General features: G+C 36.4%; 2 protein-coding genes across 4 annotated transcripts in view; one reads left to right on the plus strand and one right to left on the minus strand.

The window, feature by feature from the left end:
- LOC306858545 (lysine-specific demethylase 7A-like) overlaps positions 1 to 20276 on the plus strand; it is a 107958-nt gene that overhangs the window by 25185 nt on the left and 62497 nt on the right. The gene's annotated exons all lie outside the window — the stretch shown is intronic.
- Positions 1 to 20276, minus strand: part of LOC306858546 (semaphorin-3C-like) — a 52547-nt gene that overhangs the window by 24824 nt on the left and 7447 nt on the right. For both annotated transcript variants that reach the window (XM_079399124.1, XM_079399125.1), the window contains exons 3-5: positions 3322 to 3482; positions 2612 to 2674; positions 422 to 541 (exon numbers count right to left, since the gene is read on the minus strand). In XM_079399124.1, coding sequence (XP_079255250.1) covers positions 422 to 541; positions 2612 to 2674; positions 3322 to 3482 — 344 coding nt within the window. The remainder of the gene's footprint in view (positions 1 to 421; positions 542 to 2611; positions 2675 to 3321; positions 3483 to 20276) is intronic.

Raw genomic sequence — 20276 nt, forward strand, 5'->3', positions numbered from 1 at the left:
ATATGTGCTACCTGCGCATACAAAGTATGCACGCTAACAAAGAGTACTATTCTGTTGACAGAATTTGTGTTGCTCACTGAAGTATAATTTGGGCTTTATTTGCTCACCTCTCGATTGGCATTTCTTGCCTCATATCATCTTATCTCACCTGATCCTTTTTCTCTCACTCTTTTAACCTCAAACTACCCTTATTCCCATGCTGGTTTAAATTGTCATGAGCTTTTTAAAGAATGTATGATGTTGAACTTTACAACTCAACAGTAGATTAAACACATTTTTTACCAGGAAATGAGTGGAATATGGGCCTACTGTCCATTTCCCAGTCCAGCATTTTAATGCTGAAACAAATGTAGTAAAATGAAGGTGAAACTGAACTAAATCAGAGCGTCTGACTGCTTTTCATTAGTGAGTGCAAACTGACCTCGGGGCGCCTGCCACGGTTAACATATGCACACACTGGGCTGTAGGCTCCACTGCCGCAGATGAACAGATGAGTCCTGTTATAAGGCTGAATCACTCGTAAGAAGTTTCCACATCCATGCTGAGGAGAACAAAAGAGACAGACATAATTGTTTTTGTTCCTAAAAGTTCTCTTTTAGTGTAATTTTAAAGTCATTTAGTGCTACATAATTCTATTAGCAAGCTGATACACTCCATTCTTTTATTTAGGAAAAAGACAATGCCAGTTCAAATTAAGACAATTTATTTTGATCCAGACCTGTAATTGAGGAAATAAAAGTTTATATAGGTCAAGAATTTAAGGTCTATCTTAGAATACAGGAATCCCAATCTAAAGTGGACGCCAAACCAACTGCACATGATCCAGCCCAAAGAAACAGTGAGGGAGAGATGAGTAGAGAAAGAAAATAAGCACCAAGGGAGCAGTTAGGAACTTGGCGAAGTGTGTAAAAACAGCAGCTGCATGAGCTCTCGGTTAGCCTGCGCACACACAGGTCCTTCAAGAACAACTCCAGAAAAATAACAGCACTTCCAATAGCACACACCCAACCATCCACTCCTCTCCTTGATCTCTTTCACATGTTTGTCATTAATAGTTCTGTGGCACATATCAACATTATCCTCTTCTGGCTTGTATTCACTACTAGATTTATTGTATGTAACCTTTTTCTTCCGCAAAGGCAAAAAGACATCTTGACAGCTTACGGTTCACGTACAGATCAGGTAGAATTAACAAGAAAGAGCTCCATAAACACATCTTAATATCATTTACAGCTCTCTTAAATAAACCCCTCAGTGTTTCCCAAATGATGCAGATGGATTCGGATGATGTGAGGTCATGCACTGCCGCTCCTGTGGCTACAGGTCCTGTCAGGGGAGAGGGATGGGGTATAGCCCTGTGAGAGGAGGAAACCTGACAACCTGACAATGGGCAGTGCTACAGATCCAATGATACAAATAAAACGTCCAAGGAAATCTGTGGCACAAACCCTATAGTTTAAACACAGAGGAAAACACAGAGACTGTAGGAAGTGCTCAAACACAAATATTTGTCAGAAGCAGTGCAGGAAGGCTGCAAAAGCTGCATATATCTCTGTGTGACATGTTGCTCTGTATCCCCACTGGTAAAGTTATTAATCCACTTTAGTCCTCTAATTTATGGCTGGGTGAATTTTATTAAAAATTTCAAGGAGACTCTGTGGCATTTTCACCCTAAAGTTCAAAGCAAAAGAAAAAAATTATACTTAAATTAATCTTGAATAATGAAAAGCCTGTTCTAGGAGGGTTTATTATGGCATTATTTGTATTACAAATTAAGCACATAGCCTAGTGATTGATCTTACTGCAAAAAATAATAAGGCTATTTATTTATTTTTATTTATCAATTTATTTCTGGTGAAATATGACCCAGACATTTTTCATTTTATACACATCTGTTATGTGGAGTGAATAAAGATTGAGCCCTGACCAGTAAATTGGGACATATTTTTACTCATCTCATTGTCAGAAAATAGCCAGGTTTACCTAAATTTGCCCTATTTTCCAGTTACACGCAATTAAAACATACAATACCAAATTTCATATTTGAGTGCAGTGCACATGCAAATGAGTGCATTTTTCATAAGCACATTTGTAGTATTGTGTGAAGTACAATATTTTTCTTTGGCCAGTTGAGAACTTTGGTCCATAATGCATTTACTTTGTTTTAACACATGTAGTTGATGACAGAGAAGGTGTGACCTCCCACTGCGCTTCAGACAACATCTTTTGCTCATGGGCACTTGGGCAAGAGCCATCTGTTTCTGATCCAGCCATGACTGTTAGAAATTGGAATAATAAAACTTTTATTTTGAATAAACTCATGCATCTGTTCCTGATCCAGCCATGACGGTTAAAATTGGAGGACTAAACACTGATTTAAAATCAGCTCATGCTTGGTGCTCTTTTGATTGATTTGGGACAAGTTTAATTAATTGCTGTGATTGTAAGGAGAATAATGCATGTGAAAACAGCTCACGGGAGGATCACTTCACCAAGCAACAGACAAATAGGAGTCGAATCAAGAATGCTGCTGCTTTCACTGTGAAACAGAGGCATAAAAGATCTGCCCAACCATAACATGCCAGGAGTTTAAAAGTGTTAATGTTCTTACTGTGGGGTCTTTGCCAGCCATCTGACACTCCTCGACCTTACTAGTGGATGCCGGCCAGAAGATCTGAGAAAAAATAAGAGGAGAGCAATGAGAAAATTGCAATATATAAAAGAACGTCAGACATAAAGTTTTTTATTTTTTTTTATTTTTTTTTGACTGAAAGATATATATATATATATATATATACTTTAAAGTAATACTTTTATTCAGCAAGGATACAATAAATTGATCAAAATCGTTTTCTTTTTTTTTCTGTCATCAACAGCTCCTGTCACCTTTCATTATAAGCATATGCTTTTACAATCAATAACCACTTTAAACCTAGTAGTTATTTAGCAATCACAAGCTCTTAAAATAGACACAAATCATGCTGTTTTGTACTCTAATATGGCTGAAGCTTTTTACTGGTGAACTCGTGATTGGGGTTGAGCCCACCAGGATAGATGGGCAGCGTAGACCAGCAAAATGCACTGGAATGCAATGAATCTCTGAAGTTTTGCCAGCCTAGCTGGAAGAGGAAAGATAAACTTCCATAATTTTTGCCAGTTGCGTTCAAGCTGTCTCCTCAAAAGCCAACAATGTTTAACCAAACTTCAACTCTCCCATTAGTCAAATGTGAAGGAAAGAAATGTGGTCGCCATTGGTTTCTACAACTGTTGTGCTACATTTCATGTTGATATACAGTAGAGAGGTTTTGACTGCTCTCTTACCTTCAGCGGGGTCTGGCTGATGTTGTTGATGTCCATTGAGAGTACATGGTCTTTGCAGCCCACGTACATACGGTCCTGATCCTCGTCCATGAAGAGTATCCTATAGTCCATGGCCTTCTCAGACAAAGTGTAGTGCTCAAAGGACTGGGTTTTCTGTAATTCTGTAATGCAAACACAAACATGTTCTTTGCATTTGTATATGAGGTTTTGGTGTTTACTTGCTGAACCCCAGTCTTATTCCAAAACACACACACACACACACACACAGACACACACACACACACACACACACACACACATGCTCTCATTTGTATACAAAGGCGTAAGACCCTTCACCGTACCTTCAAAGTCTCTCTAATAAAGCCCAAACTCATGAATATTCATTGTTGTTTCTCATTAGTCATTCACTAATGTATAGAGAAGTGGAGGCCACATTGATACCCTCCTCTTCGTCTTTATCCTTTTTAACACTCAATCAAAAACCATCCCTTCTTATTTTTCTCTTCAATGACCGGATAACTCCCTCTAGTCCCAATGAAAGTCACATTTCTCTTATCTGCAGCCACTTTCTTTTCACTTTTTCTGCTTTTCATCCTCAAATAAAGAGACTTCTGAATAAAGTACCTGCCAAATAGGTTTGTATATTCACCCTGCTGCCTATAAACACAAAACCTGTGCAATTCCCACCTTTCTTAATGGAGCACAGGACGAATAACTCCATCCCTGGCTTCCCATTCAAACCAGCACATCCAAAGCAGGGTTGTGAAAGAATTCAAGAATTTATAATAATAAAGCCACTCTAATACATATTTAAAACATTATAGTTTAACATACATTAGCATATATTATTAATCCAATTAATGCTAATGTATGCATAGAATATTTTGTATCTAATGTTTAGAGATTTCTCATACTTCATTTCTGTCAAAACGATGGCAACCATTAAATTGCCTCTGTATTGAATATAATATATGAATTAATTAGAGCATTCTCAGAAATGCCACCATCTTCCACCATTGTTCATTAAATTTAAAAGACATCCTCACTATTGTATAGATTTAAAGGGACTAGCACACAAGGCGAGGTGAAGATCACCCCAGGCTCTCTGAACAACATTGACAGTAGACTGCATGTCTCACCAGACTATTATGGGATTATATTGGTGGAGAGGGCCTTGTCAAACTTGTCATTCTAACGTAGCTTTAATAAAGAGATGTGCAGAGGGCAATAGATTACATCAACCAGGCTTCAAAGCGCCACCGATAGCATCTCAGTAAGATAAGAGTGGCATTTATACTGCTCAAAGAACTCATCAGGGCAAGACTGAAATTAGTGCATGAGAACTAGACGGAGGGGAATGAAGGCATGGCGTTGCAGAAGAAACGGTCGAGGAAGCATATGTGAGGAAATACGTATTAAAAAAATACCTCAAAAGCAGGAGCAAAGGAGAGAAATCCCAGTTCTGGTTAGGTTTCAGGAGACTAATTAGAAACACGCAGCTTCTGTAACCTCAGACAGAAATCACAAAATCCTATTTCACCCCATTCAGCAGACTCATGCCATTTAGAGACTTTCATAAGATTTTCTTTTTGGAAAAATGCGATGTTAAGTGAGCCTTTCATTTCAGCAAATTTCAGCTTCTGTTTCAGGTTCTGTCTAATATAAAAATGCTGCGTTGCACAAAAGTTAACTTAAGGTTAAGTTTCTTTCTCGACGTGTGTGCGGCACAAAATATTCCCAGATGTTAAATTCTTCATAATGGCAGCTTTTATAACATTATAAATGTCTTAAATGCATCCTATCCTATTATAGAGTATAATTATTCATTTCTATTCAAAATAAATATTTTTTACTTGTACCTAATTTTGAAAAGTAGAGTAAAAAAAGCTTTAGTTTGAGTGTGTTAGTGTGTTAAACAATGATTAACCCCAAACTGTTTATTGTTGTGCTATTGTGTTGAATTTGACTTTCATATTTTCTGTCATTCTATAAGAATTCCTCATGTGAATTTGAGGCAGTGTTTGTTAATCTACATGTGGGAAAGTAAAAAACAGCACAGTGGGAAACGTTCACCTTCCCACCCCACAGATAAACGGACACACGTTCCCCCCTCTCAGGAGGATTCTGTGGTGTTTTATGTCCGCCTGTCCTGACCCCTGAGCCCTGAAAACATGAATCATACTTAGAGTTACTTAGACACACATCTAAGTCAACATTCCCAACTGACAGGTGCTATCACACCTGCTAATAATGCGATTAGGGAACATTATGTAATTTATTTCATATTTGGGTTTCCACGAGGGGATACAACAGAATGATTATCTAATTTACGTTAAATGTAAAATAATATTTAACTTAAGTTCAAAGGTCACTTAGCGCATTTCTCAGTGAGGGCAGATAGGGGGAGCATACTGTGCACTAACACGTAACACTTCACTTCATGTGAAAGTTTATACTTTTGAGTGACTAACACAGTGAAGACTGTAATTCCGGTCTTGTAATTGATTTATTATATACAGTATGCAAATAGAGAAGTAACAGCAACAAGAGGTGTGCGTTTTTTTAAAAAGAGACATTTTGGCAACTGTCTGAAATACTAATTATACACTGAAATTAACAAATATAAAACTGAAGGATGCTTTTGCATTCAAAACTCACATTTTATTATTTTTACATTACATTTGACATTTTTCTAGGCAGATTCACTCTAGGTAGCTTGAGTTAGTTGGATGGCGCTTATGCAATGCAGTTTGTGCCAGGCCAGTTGGATTTGGATCAAGGCTTTGACTGCGACACTGCATCAATAGAGAACATTCATCTTTTTGTTGATGAGCCACTGCAGTGTTAATTTGGCCCTGTGTTTGGAATCATGAACTGCTGAAGGGTGCACCTCACAGAACAACACTGATTGCATCATACTGCAAAAGAAGCTTGACAGCTTCATCAAAATGAGACTTAATTAGGGTCTGAATGCTTTTGAAATATGCCATGTGATATTGCAGCATGACAAATATGATTGCATAATATATATGGGTCAATGACTAATAAGAATGTGCTTAATAATAAAAAGAAAAATCCAGTTTAAAATGATGGCCAGCATTCTTGTCCCAACGTTGTGTTCTTGTGAAAAAGCATTAGTTGTAGGGATTTTTCAGTTATTCTTCTTTAGGTTTACATCAATACTGTACAAAATACAGATTCGTTTAGGGACAAAAAAAACATACGAGTGATTTATAGAGTTATTAACTCAAGCGATTAGTTCAAAAACATGGATTTCTTCCAAAGTTCATTGTTAAGGTGTGGTCACTTTTGCCATTTGCGCTGCAAAATTTAATGGGTGAAATCCAGTCATCTCAAAAGGAATCGGAGTGATCTAGAGAGTTGAATGAGGACCAAAAATTTTTCACTCGTGTATAATTTGGTCACGTCAATTTGCCGCACTGACCAACAGAAAGCTGCTGGTTTTGGTTTAAAATTGACTTCTGTGTGAGCTGTTTCATACACTGCTGTGCTGTTGACAATGGACAGTAGACCTTTTTTGACAATTCGTCTGAAATTTCGCTAATGTGACTGCAACAAAAGTTAATTTGTCTAATAATTGGCAACAATGTATCTAAAAGATAAGCTATTTAAGATTAACTTCTTGTTTATTGAACTATGGATGGAAATGGAAATCAAGTTAGTGATCTATCTACACACAACTCAAGCAAATGTCTGGAGAACCCACTCATCAGTGAAAGGGAATTACAAACCACATAAGAATTTTTGTAAAGGTAAACCACAATTTAAAGCATATTATTAATTTAAAAACATAAATTTGCCCAATCATGACTAATGTCAAGAGACTATTGAGGAGGGTCCTGATATAAGATGAAGAATGCGCAGTTATGCTACATCGTGGAAAGTTGGCAGACGTCAACCCAGACGAAAACTTCTGAGAGAAACTCTGAGTTCGACTGCTTCCAGCAATCAAACTCACTGTCAACAGTCAAAAGCGGCATGCATGATGAATATGAATCAACGTCAAGCAAATCAAAACCATATTCCATATTTTAAAGTTTAATATGTAACTTTAAACCCCAGGCTAAATCACGTCAAGAGGGCTTTTAATAAATACATTTTCTTTGTGATATTCCCCAATATACATGCTGTATTAGTCATGGGTTTGACCACATTCCTGCATGGTTAAATCAGGAAGATCAACACGAAGATGTTCGCCACACATCCTAGTAGGATTGGTCCTGGAGGAGACATTCTGGGTGTCGCTTATACGGTTGTCCATGACATGGCTAGTGTTGTTTGCCCAGCAGGGTGCTCTTTAAACTGGCGATGGTGTGGTTTTCTGGAAGGGTTGTATTGCGGAGAAGTGCTGGGAACGTTTTCCCCTGAAGTGTTATGTCTAGGCCTTTTCCTGAGCTCTTCAGTGGATTTTGATAGTTGATATACGTGGATAAGTCGTTTATGAGCTTGTGTAGTCAAAACCAGAAAGTTGATTCTCATTATACTACAGTTGGCTTCCCTTTAAATTAGCTGTGAAAGGAACAGAGCTCTTCCGTTGCTGAAAGTAAGTAGCAATAACACCTCGAACTCGTAGTCGACAGTATAAAAGAGTTAGGTGTAGGAGAGAGTTCCAAAATGAGGATGTGGGATCCTTAAAAAAAAAAAATAATAATAATTGTTTTATTATTATTATTAAATATTAATTTTAATTTATTCATTTTTAATATGAATCATTTTGAATTAATTGTAAATGCACAAACAACTGAATTTGATACTGCTGTATTACTACATTTACTGATTGATAACAGTTTCATTTTCTATTTTTTATTCTAATGAGAGGTTTTTACCTTTTTGAAGCAAATTTGCAAATAGCTGATGAAGCCAATTTGGGACTAGATTTATTTTGAAAATCAAATAAATACTAATCGAATATTTAATTTTCTTATGGTGGATAAAATAACAATAAATATTTTTCCGGTAACATTTTAATCCTTTGTTTTTACAATGACATTTATTTATTTATTTATTGAGTGTTTTTATAAGAACACTCTTTACAGTTATTATTATTTTTATTTATTTTTGCCCTTTTAACAAGTTCTTTTAAGAATGATTTTTGAAGTATTGTTTAATACTAAAGTCTGGAGTAATGACCATCAGGAAAAAAAATACATTTTAAAATATATTAAATAGAAAACAGTCATTGAAATGGTAATAATATTTTATAATATTTCAACAAACGTAGCTGCCTCACTGGTCACTGGCATCAAAACTAACTTATAATAAACGCAGTAACAAAGCAAAAAGGTTACTCCATTAGCAATATGAACAAGATGATCTTTTTCAGACCATTAATATGAACAAGCTTTGAGCAGCCAACCAAGAGATGAACCATGAACCTCAACCATGCTAGCTGGTTATAGATGAGTCTCCTCTTCCTCATTCCACTCACAACCTTTTTGTTTTCATTTATACAGCGCAGTGGAGCAGAACTGGAACAAAGCCTTTTTGTGCTAAGAAACTTCTTAAACATCCATTATTAAACAGCACGAGAGGGCTATGGGTCTCGATCTGCTCAGAGGAGACATGCAAGACCACATGTTTGATCATAAAAGAGAAGCTTCCAGAGAAATCCATACTGGATGTACAGGGCACCAGGTTACAAGATTAGAGAAACACTGGTAGGTTTAAGCATTTAATGAGTACACGTTCACCTTGACACGGATCAAATAATCCATATTTCTTTGCTAAACCCATTACCAGCCCATCGTTGTCAATACTGACTTTGCTTTGTTCATGAATCCACAATACTACAAACACAAAAATTGATGGATGCTTAAACTGATATAACATTAAGTAAATATGTTGGTCCTATCAAACAAATGATATATATCAGCTGTTACATTCCAATGAATGTATCTTTATTAAACAATTGTAGAATTGTTCTTGAATAAATAATATAATGATGGCTGGTTCTGGGATATACAGTGGCCTATGGAAGACAATATCCCATAAGGCCATTTACATGACTAACTCAAACCTAGTGCAGAATATGTGTGGGGGAATATTTCGCCTTGACATAAAATTCCCGATTGCATGGAAATTACTGTATTTCACGAAAATTCGCTGAACATTGGTAAATGTGACTGCACATCTGTTTAATTTTAAGCGGTTTTATCACAAATCTGAGCTCTTAAGTAGTAACACATCTCTTCTCAAGTTGCATGATTTTGGATATGATCCCATTTTACGTGTGGAATGAAGTTGAAAACAACAACAAACTCTTAAATGTCAGTAAATGTGAGTAAATCTTGATCTAATGCTCTCATCTGTTAAATGCATTGAATGGAATGTGAATTGGCCTGGTGAGAATACCATCAGTCTGTTAGCCTTACAAGGAGCATGTTTGCTCTTGGAGAGATCATGAAAACAGATTCATATCAGCTGAGCTCTTTTACGAGAGATGCTGGATTGATTTTAATGTCATGATGCTAAATGTCTGGTTTAGGTTGCCCACTAATGTCACTCTGAATCGCTGCGTGCGCCTCTGTCTCGGGCTGCTAATGCTTTAACCAAAAATCAGCCTGCTTTCAGATTATAATCACTACAACTGATTTCAGACCTGAGCTCAGATTTTCCATGTAATTTGAATGTAAAACAAAGTAAATCAATCAAACTGGCAGCCGTGAAATATTTAACCAGTCTGTATGCTTAAAATGATTTTGAACGACATTGTTTCTGCATCGAAGGGTTCATGACATGGATTTTTTGTTTTTTTATTGTTCCTTGAGGTATACTTATAATGTTAATGAAGTTTTTTGCACAAAAAAACAAATGAATATGTGGGAAAAATAATTTTTTTCAACCCTCATTCTGACCCTTTGTCTAAAATGGCCTGTTTTAAAGGGCGGGCTCTTTAAGGCTTGTCAGGAATCGGCCACTGTTATGATTGGCTAACGTCATTGCATAGGAAACAGTATCGATGCCCAGCCTCTCGCTATTGCATGTGAGTGTTTTGACAACATGATAAAAAAAAAAAAAAAAGTAATTTGCAGACAAAGCCATATGAAATAATTTACTTACAATTTGTGATGCAGCTGCAGTCGGATCTAGTACTGGTTCATCTTTCAACAAAAGTTTCTTTGTGAACTCTCCATGACACTGCCTCCTTTACAAAATAGGAGTATACTCTGATGACACCTCTGACATGATCCGGGATGCCATTAAAAATAAACTATCCAATTGTTTCTTACGCTGGGATCCTTCTGATATCTGTACAAAGAACGAACGAGCTGTTTAAACCAAATGCGTCGAAGCGAACGTTCTTTCAGTCCATTTGTCCTATTGACGACAGACTTAAGCGAGTGAACTGTGTCAGAAAGCGAATACGCATCTGTATACTCTATCCAGTGTAGACAAGATAGCGGCAGTGATTGTAAAAAAAAAAAAAAACAGTGCATTTTGGGACAAATCTGATGTAAATCTCAGAATGTCAAAGGATTATCAGGTCTATAACACAACCAACATCATGTGGACAAACGATTGCATGAACCTGCTGAGAGACACTAATTGGAGTTCAAAACTCAAGCCAAAGTTTTCTAGGCTCCATTGACTTTGCTGTACCAGCTTAAGCTCCAATTACAGCCGCAGCTTTTGTTAACGTTCCCCTCATTGCCTGAAAGCTAAAAGCTGGTGTGCATAAATTAACTGTATGCAAATATAAAGGCAATGTCCCATTCATTCAGAACGCTACTGGTGCCAGTGTTGCTGGAGTACCCAGAACTCATGTTCTTCATGAAGATGGAGTGCCTCTGGCCTTCAAGACATGACTTTAAACCCCTTTCAAAAGCTGCCGCTGTGTAGACAATAACATGGTTCTTTGGTTTGGTTCTGCATGGTTAAACTCACATGTTATGTATAAGTGATTTCGCACATACTCGTAGACTCAAAGCCTCAGTCCAGGCAACCGTATACGTCATCCTCATTAAACCTCACAATATCTTTGGCCCTGGTTCAGTGGCATGATCTATCATGCTGTAAGACCAAATGATTGGTACTTAGGAAGAGAATTTTTCAAACCTGTAAGCTTAAGTATTATATATTGACATTGAAAAAGCTCTTTTATTAGATTTATAACCATGTACTACGGATTTTTGCCTCGTTGATAATGAAAAATTGGCAAATCTGGAGACATCATATCATAGAGACTTGGACCTGTATAAAACAACCTATCAACTAATATATATATATATATATATATATACATTATATATATATTGAAATAAAACTGGACAAATTGGAAATAATTTGAAGTACTAAGATTATTACATCTAAATCAAATAAAAATGCAATCTAAATACTAATAAAAACAGGAAAAAACTAATAAAAATGACAAAAGCACATAAAAATACTAAAAAATTATATTTAAAATGAAAACTGAAAATATAAATATAAAAGCTAAATAATTTTCACATTGAAAATTTTGTTTTATAATCAGTAAGTATTTGGGAAAAATCCTGTAGACATATATATATAATTTTTTTTTTTTTTTTTTTTTCAGTAATTGAAATAAAGCTGAAATAAAACTTGGAAAAATATAAATAACTTGAGGTGCTAAAATTATTCAATCTAAATCTGAAATGAAAAATTTAATCTAAATACTAAGCTAATAAGATAATAAAAGAAAATCACATAAAAATTCTAAAAAAATTTATTTAAAATGAAACCTGAAAATATAAAAATAAAAGCTAAATACTATAATAGTATAAATAATACTAAAATAACAGTGCCTAGAAATCACCCAAAACACCCTGGCAACCATCATGGCTTAGATTTTTCTATTATATTTTCTACAGACACTGTGAGAAACTTTGATTTAGGATGATCAGGTGAACACAGGAAGCAGGTTGAGATGCGCTCAATGAATCGCGACCACCAAGACTAGTGTAACATGCGACAGAGTCGTCAGACAGTCTGTCCTCTTGACATTAGCCACATTCCTCCGGCCTCTAGAATGCACACATACACAAATACACTAGCACGCTCATTCAATAAGCATTTATAAATACTGGCAGAGGGGAAGAAGAACGGCATGCATTGCATTTCACACTGACAGCACTGTTTAGCAACTGACTGCGTCAATTTGCATTAGCTGGGCTGCCATTTTGCCTTTAAATCCTTCAACACATCTGTCCTCTTGGGTCGCCAGTCAGAGAAGAGCTTTTTCTACAACACTGTTACAATGGTTCTCTTGTACATGGTGGAAGAAAAACTTGATAGCGCTCCATGTGCGAGTCCCAATTTGCATATTCATAGTGTGCATAAAAGTGTCATAAAATTGATAATACAGCCCTTGTTTGTGGCATATTTTGAGTGTTAGACTCTAACTAAATTAATTTCCTTAAAATACATAATTTAATAATAATAATAAAAATTATAAACTTTAATAAAAATTATTTAGTATCTTTTAAAGCAAGATTCTCAAAAACAAAATGGAATAGAAAAACAGAGCTTTAAATTTATATAATTTTTCAAATACATTTCTAAAATTGTAAAAATAAAATAAAAAAGTTTCCTGAAAAAAATTGTATTGAAGTTTTATTAGTATTATTTGGCATTCATATTAAAATTATTTAAAATTGAATTATAAATTTTAATTGTTTATTATTCATTAAGACAAATAATAATAAATATGTGACCCTGGACCATAAAAGCAGTCATAAGGGTCAGTTTTTGAAACTGGGATTTATGCTTTCCATTGATGTATGGTTTGTTAGAATAGGATAATATGTGGCTGAGATACAACTATGTGAAAATCTGTAATCTCAGGGTGCAAAAAAATCTAAATAATGGCTATTTTGACCCATATAATGTGTTGGCTATTGCTACAAATATACCCGTGCTACTTAAGACTTGTCATGGTTTTGTGGTTCAGCGTCACATATAGTAATGCTTTTGAACTGAGTATGTCACACGAACCCTCACAAACATTCACAAAGCATGCAATGAAAAAAAAAATGGCTTAATATTTTCAGCCTACTAAGAAAATGAATAATTCAACTTTACAAATGAAATTGTTGAAGTCAACAGAGGACAAGGCAGGTCATTTAGAAAGTCTGCAAGGGAAATAAATGCTTCCTGTTTAAATACGTACGATTAGAAATGATTGTACTTTAATTCACATTTATTGGTTATACATTTTACAGTTCTGTCAGATTTCTGCTTCAGATAGCATAATATTAGCACAGGGTTCAGATGGGGTAGCTCTCTTGGCAGTATTGAAGTTTATCAGCAGTCTTAGATCCTCCGTATCTCTCTGCGTCAGATCAGGCTCGGTTACAGTGCTGTATTTCTCTGGCACCGTACAGGGTTCCCCACAGGAGCTGTAACTTTACACGTTAACCTACCCATCACGCTAATGGCTGCTTTGCCCCAATTAGCACATGGCCACATCTTCACCTGTCACCGATCCCCTCGGGCCCCCCATGACCTTTCACCTTAACACGAGGCGCCCCTCACTTATACATAAACATGCACATGAGTGTTGCATGCTGATTTACCTAAAACAGTGACAATGGAAAGACTAGGGTGAATCTCATGAAAATGGTCATTTTATCCCAAAATTTTCTCCCAAAACATTCTGAGATGAAAATTCTGTCATTAATTACTCATAAATTGGTCTTTGCGCACAAAAAGTTTTCTCGTAGCTTCATAATATTAAGGCTGAACCACTGATGCCACATGGACTATTTTAATGATGTCCTTACTACCTTTCTGGGCCTTGAATGTTTCAGTTATTTTGCAGTCTATGCAGGGTCACAAAGCTCTCAGATTTCATCAGAAATATCTTAATTGGTGTTCTGAAGATGAACGAAGGTCTTATGGGCTTATGGGTCTTATCCCTTTCTTTTGACTTCGGGGTTATTCATGATCACTCATGAAACTCAGCTACTATATAGTTTTAAATAGTTTGTATTTTGGTCATTTCTTCTGTAACCATGCAGACTTAATGTTGAAAGACCAGAGCAAAAAGTAATTTGGAGGCATCCAAGTGAACACAAACATGTAGACTAAAGTAAGACTCATTTTGAAAATGAAATTCTCATTTGTATATAAAAGAACACAGGAAGGATCTGTCTACTCCATTAGGCCAATGTTTCCTTTCTTTTCCTTTTTAACCAACCTCTTTCCTTTTACAATTTAGAGTTTTGGCCACTCAGCTGGAAAACCTTTAAAACCATAAACCATATTTGGCTTTAAACATTCTTTTCAAAGCCGTAGACTTGCACAGTTTGAGCAAACAGGATAGCATAAAAGGCTTAGAAAGTCTAGGAGGATAAAAACATGGAACAATTCTTGAATACATTAGCATGAATCAATAGAGCAGAAAACACATGTTAACTCCACCGTTATGACTGGTTGTTCTTAGTATTGACAGACATGGATTGATCATGTTATCTGCAGGCAAACAGAGTAAACAGCAATATTTACCCAGGTTAAAAAGGTGAGCAGGAGACCTTCAGGCAGAGGCAGAGGTGAAATGGGGTGAAAAAGAGGACCGATATTGTCTGCCTTGAGCACTGCGGTCTAAGCTCTAACTCGATCAGTACAGTTAACCTAGACATAGCCTGCAGATAAACACATTTGTTGGCCTTAATATGCCACTGCTGACAGCTTCGACAAGCCATGTTTTGTATTGAATGGAATTCCCCCAACCATTCTGCACTGTTTGTGTGTGTTCATTGCTTAATATTTTACATGTGTTCAATGTTCATAACTATTATCCTTAGCCAAAATAATCAGTTTTACAACTTTAAAGAATTTGGTCTGTAGGTCTAAACTTGAAACAGCCTGATGCTCCATATATAGTTTATCTGACCTCATTCTAACCCCACCCTGACCTAACCATGACCTCTTAACCTCAGACACAACCAAGAGGCAAGTTATGGCCAAAGTTCTTTCACCCAGCATTGACTGTTGGTACAGTATTAGACTTCTGTCTGTAACTCGCCTAGCAATTACTTTTTCAGCTGTTTAAACATCATTCTGAAAGGTGTCTGTTTTGTTTTTTGTTTTGTTTCGTTCTTTATTTCGTTTTTTGTTTTGTTTCATCTTGTTTGGTCTTTTGTTTTTTGTTTTGTTTTTTGTTTGTTTTTGGTTTTTGATTGTTTTTTTTTGTTTTGTATTGTTTTGTTTTGTTTTGCAGAAAGTAACAAACACCTTAGAAACACTGGGCTTGTAAGAAAACCTCCAAAACACTACAGAAACCATGTATGATTGTTGATGTAAGCACCCTAGAAACCACCAAGAAAACCCAAGCAAGACCCTAGCAGCGAGCTAACAACTATTTCAGAAAATGTAAAACAAAAACCCAAAATGTAAAACAAAAATCTGTTCAACTAAAAACAGATGCGTTTTGACCGTTCATTGACATGGCAACAGCGTTTTTGGGGCCTGAAAATGCAAACTTCGAAAAACAGGTTTTTGAAATCAATATTGTTATTGTGTCTATGTAAACTATAAAAATGTGAATTTGTGAAACTGGTGACATCATGCGTATACATATAATGTGTTCAGTCTAAGTGAACACAAAGTGAAATCGCCAACTACTGGCCTGTCATGCATAATACAGTGTTTTTAGCCTTTTTTGCAGATCTATGTGAATGGGGAACATTGTCACCTGTGCATGAAACTTTTAAATAGGTCAAAGGAAAAACATTTCCCCTTTTTAGTACATTTGACCATTCACCAGGAGATTGATTGACAGGCGGTCTGACCAATCATAATAGTGAATCTGCCATTTTATTTGACAAACAAACCAGACAGGAGAGTAGATTATTGTTGGTAGACTTTAACTTGAAAAATGCAGTTAGCAGAAAAACACCCCCAAAGCATAATGTTTCCACCTCCATGGTTGACGGTGGGGATGGCGTTCTTGGGGTCATAGGCAGCATTCTTCCTCCTCCAAACATGACGAGTTGAGTTGATGCCAAAGACATCAAGTTTGGTCTCATCTGACCACAACACTTTCACCCAGTTCTCCTCTGAATCATTCAGATGTTCATTAGCAAACTTCAGAGGGGCCTGTACATGTGCTTTCTTGAGCAGGGGGACCTTGCGGGCACTGCGGGATTTCAGTCCTTCACAGCGTAGTGTGTTACCAATTGTTTTCTTGGTAACTATGGTCCCAGCTGCCTTGAGATCATTGACAAGATCCACCCGTGTAGTTCTGGGCTGATTCCTCACCATTCTCTTGATCATTGAAACTCCACAAGGTGAGATCTTGCATGGAGCCCCAGTCAGAGAGAGATTAACAGTTATTTTGAGTTTCTTCCGTTTGTTTCATACCAAATGTAACCTGCTCTGTCTTGTCTGTTAGCGTGTTGTCTTCAGTGTCCTCTTTGCTCTGCAATGTATTTTTCACTGCTTGTGAACATGGTGTGTGTTGTAAGAGCACCATGGCTTGTCGGACGTAACAACAAGGGGGGTGGGACTTTGCAAAATGTCAGTTGTGTCGTGTAAATGTACACTTAGTGTGAGATAACATGTATCAGGGCAGGAACATCATCATTATGGTCAAACCAAAGTTTTAGTCATTTGATTGGATTGTTCAACATCACACTTCTGGGCTTCAGCCACAACTCAGAAGTGATTTATGCCTAAGACGTTACTTTATAACCGATGAATGTGATATTGGCTGAGGTCAACATAGTTTAATCCTGAAAGTGATATCTGGGGTAGAAAATTCAGAGAATGTTTGACGCTAGCCATGACTGGGTTTGAGCAAATGTAAGTCTTGATATTCTTCTTCTGTAAAAGGACTATAATTTAGATAAAAATCAGACCTTCATAGATGAGGCTTTTCCAGTGTGTATTTTCATAAATGTTTGAAGGCTTAACAGTCTCAAATTATGGCATAAGTGCTAGTATATGGCACACATGCGCTCTTAAATACTGAGTTGTGGCCTGCTGGAGGATAAAAGTGTTTTAATACTGCATAATTGCATATGACCAAAACAAACCGAGGACAAAAATGTGCGGTGCGTGTTTTTGTGGAAAGAGTAAGTTTGTTCATGCACGCAAACTGGCAAGAATTTGTCATAGATGACTTCCCGTCCCGACATGGAAACACCCAGCTATGCCATGCAAAACAGCTGCCTTCTCCATCTTCTATTTTTTTAAAAGGAAGGATTATATTATGAAATACATTACTTGCCTCAGTTGATACGCTGTTAAATATCAGTTTATAAATAACAAAGAACAGAACTGTCTGCTGATATAAACAGAGTTTGACATCGCAAGTAAAACAACGTGAAGGTCAGACTACTCGTGTTGGGAGTCACGTGACAAAGCTGCGTTAAAGGGCAAATGTTGATGCTGAAAACATTTGTGTTTGTCTAATGATTGGAAAGAATACCTCATGACGGATTCCTAAAATGCCATACTTTTCTGAAAGTTAACTGAAAACCACAACAAACCACCCATGGACAGATCAACATGGGTATCGATTAAAGCTCCTGTATTTGCAAAGGGTGTTGCCTTGTGTTACCTGGCTCAAGTTCACACATGTGGTTTAAACCACATTTTGGATTGGGTGGATTCTGGTCAGAACTGATAAACAGACATTATCCTTACAAAGGGGCTGAGCCAAGTTAACACCCAACTGTTTGCGATTGTGTCCTAATTGAAGTCAATGCATTATTAATCAGGCTGACTTCATGAAATTGGCAAATGTCTGGCTGTCTCCTCCCAAATAGTAATGCATTGTTTGGGAGGAGTAAAAAACAAATCTAAATGGATGAATCTCTTGAAATTTGCAGAGACAATGTCCTCATATTTCACCTCAAAATCGAGAAAAATTACATTTTGATTATTACATTACATTTTGATTTATTTTATTTTTAAGTTGATTTTATTAGCAGTCATCAAATAAGATTTTTGGGAGGGAATTTTGGCATTATTTCTATTATTAAGCAAATCTTTACCCCTAAGTTATCATTACAGCCTTATTTTAATTACCAGAATGTGAAGGAAATATTTCACAGTTAAAATTTTATATATATATATATATATATATATATATATATATATATATTAAACTGTAAAATATTTATACATGATGGTAATATTTAATTTATTTATTTACTTATTTTAAAATATGACTGGGACATGTTTGTTGAATAATTTCCTGATTATTCAGGGGAGATTTATTATCATGGATTATCCCTTGTTTATTGCTGTATATTACAGATGTTTATAATTATCCATTGGACATGGTTCAGCTTCATCATGGTTTATTACTGCGTTTCTTTTGCCAGGCCACTGGATAAACAGATTATTAGGCACAGATCATCAGACAGCAGCTCCCCTCTCGACACGACACAAGCTCTCAAATTCTTGCCTTATGCAAAGACACCCTCAGACTCGAGTTTCAAAAGAGCTAAGGCCAGACTGACCGGCAAACAGTTGTTCACCCAGGTTTATTTTTTCACAAGGTGTTAGTTTGGTTCAAATCACATAGAGTAACTGACCCTTTGCTGGGTTATGCAGTTACTGTTGTTGGCAAAGACAAGCTTTACAGACCGTCCCATACAAATGAATTGGGGATTTGCACACAGTTTCCAGTAGGATGTGCTTGCTTATGAATTGACATCAGAAAGCATTTTTATCTTAAGCTTTTCTTAATTTGTTCAAATAGCTTCCATTCTGATATTCATTAAGGAATAACTTCAACTGGAATATTGAGTTTTTTCTTTATCCGTTCTTCCTGCTTCCTTCTCTAGTCATGGATGCTGAGAGACACCCAAATCTCCCAGTTCTCTCCATAAAGATGCTTTCAGACGTGACTTTACTGGAGCTCCTCAAACACCCCAGAACATCTGGAGCATTCCTAGTCCAATCCAGCTGACATATTCAGACCCTGCTCCCTATAATACTCACGTTTTTTAACCTGTACATCTGTCTTCTTGTAAAACTCTCAGAAAGATGAAAATGATCCAGAAGGTCTAAGGGACTAAAGGGATGTCTAAATCATGAAGATGGCAAACCAGGACCTTGTAAATCGTTTCTGTTGATACATTCCCAGGCTATACATTACACTGTTCATTTACTGTGAAACACTCTACAAAATACAAACACATCTGATTTTTCAATGATCAGGGTGTCTTTGGTATTTACGCTATATCACCCAGCAAAATCTTTTCTCAAACGAAAGTCATTTGCAGAGGTCTCAGGTCTGAATGACTTCTCCAGAGGACATCTCAACCTCACAAAGACATTACTCAAATCCACACCTGCTGTGAAGACGCATAGTCTAAGATGAAACTGGCTTGATTAGTTCTAACTTTAATTTGTTTGCAGCACACTGACAGCCAGCTGTTTAGGATGTTCTTATTAATGTCAAACAGAGCATGTTACGTGGCGTTCTTCAGAAAGATGCAAAGTCGTTCCAGAATGCTTTGAGTCTGAGCAGAGTTTTTCCATGGCACGATCTGCTCTGACACTATTACCAAAGCTTCCCGCTGCTTCTTTTCAGCACATAAGACATAGATGGATGACTACACTAGGGAATGTGCTGGAAAGACAAGGAGAAAGAATGGAATGACAAATTAGGCCCAAAACATGGATTGAAAGGAATAAGAAAGCTGGAGAGCATGTAGAAACAGTGCGTAATTGTAAGAACAAGAAACAAATGTCCAGAAACCCAAAAATCCAGACAATGTCAAATACTGAATAACAAAGCATAAATTGGATTCTTATATTTGAGTCGGTGACAAGATGCTCAATATTTAGTCCAGATCTATCTAATTAAAATAAATAACACTTAAAAATGTTGTTTACGCCAACAACTTGAATGATGAAAAATGTTTATTGGTTTGTAAATTAAAAGTAACTTTAGTACATTGTTGTTTAGTCAAAAATGACCAGGTTGTATAATTATCTAATGTCAAAAATATATA

This window comes from Barbus barbus (assembly GCF_936440315.1).
Source record: "Barbus barbus genome assembly, chromosome: 39".
Taxonomy (NCBI): Eukaryota; Metazoa; Chordata; class Actinopteri; order Cypriniformes; family Cyprinidae; genus Barbus; species Barbus barbus.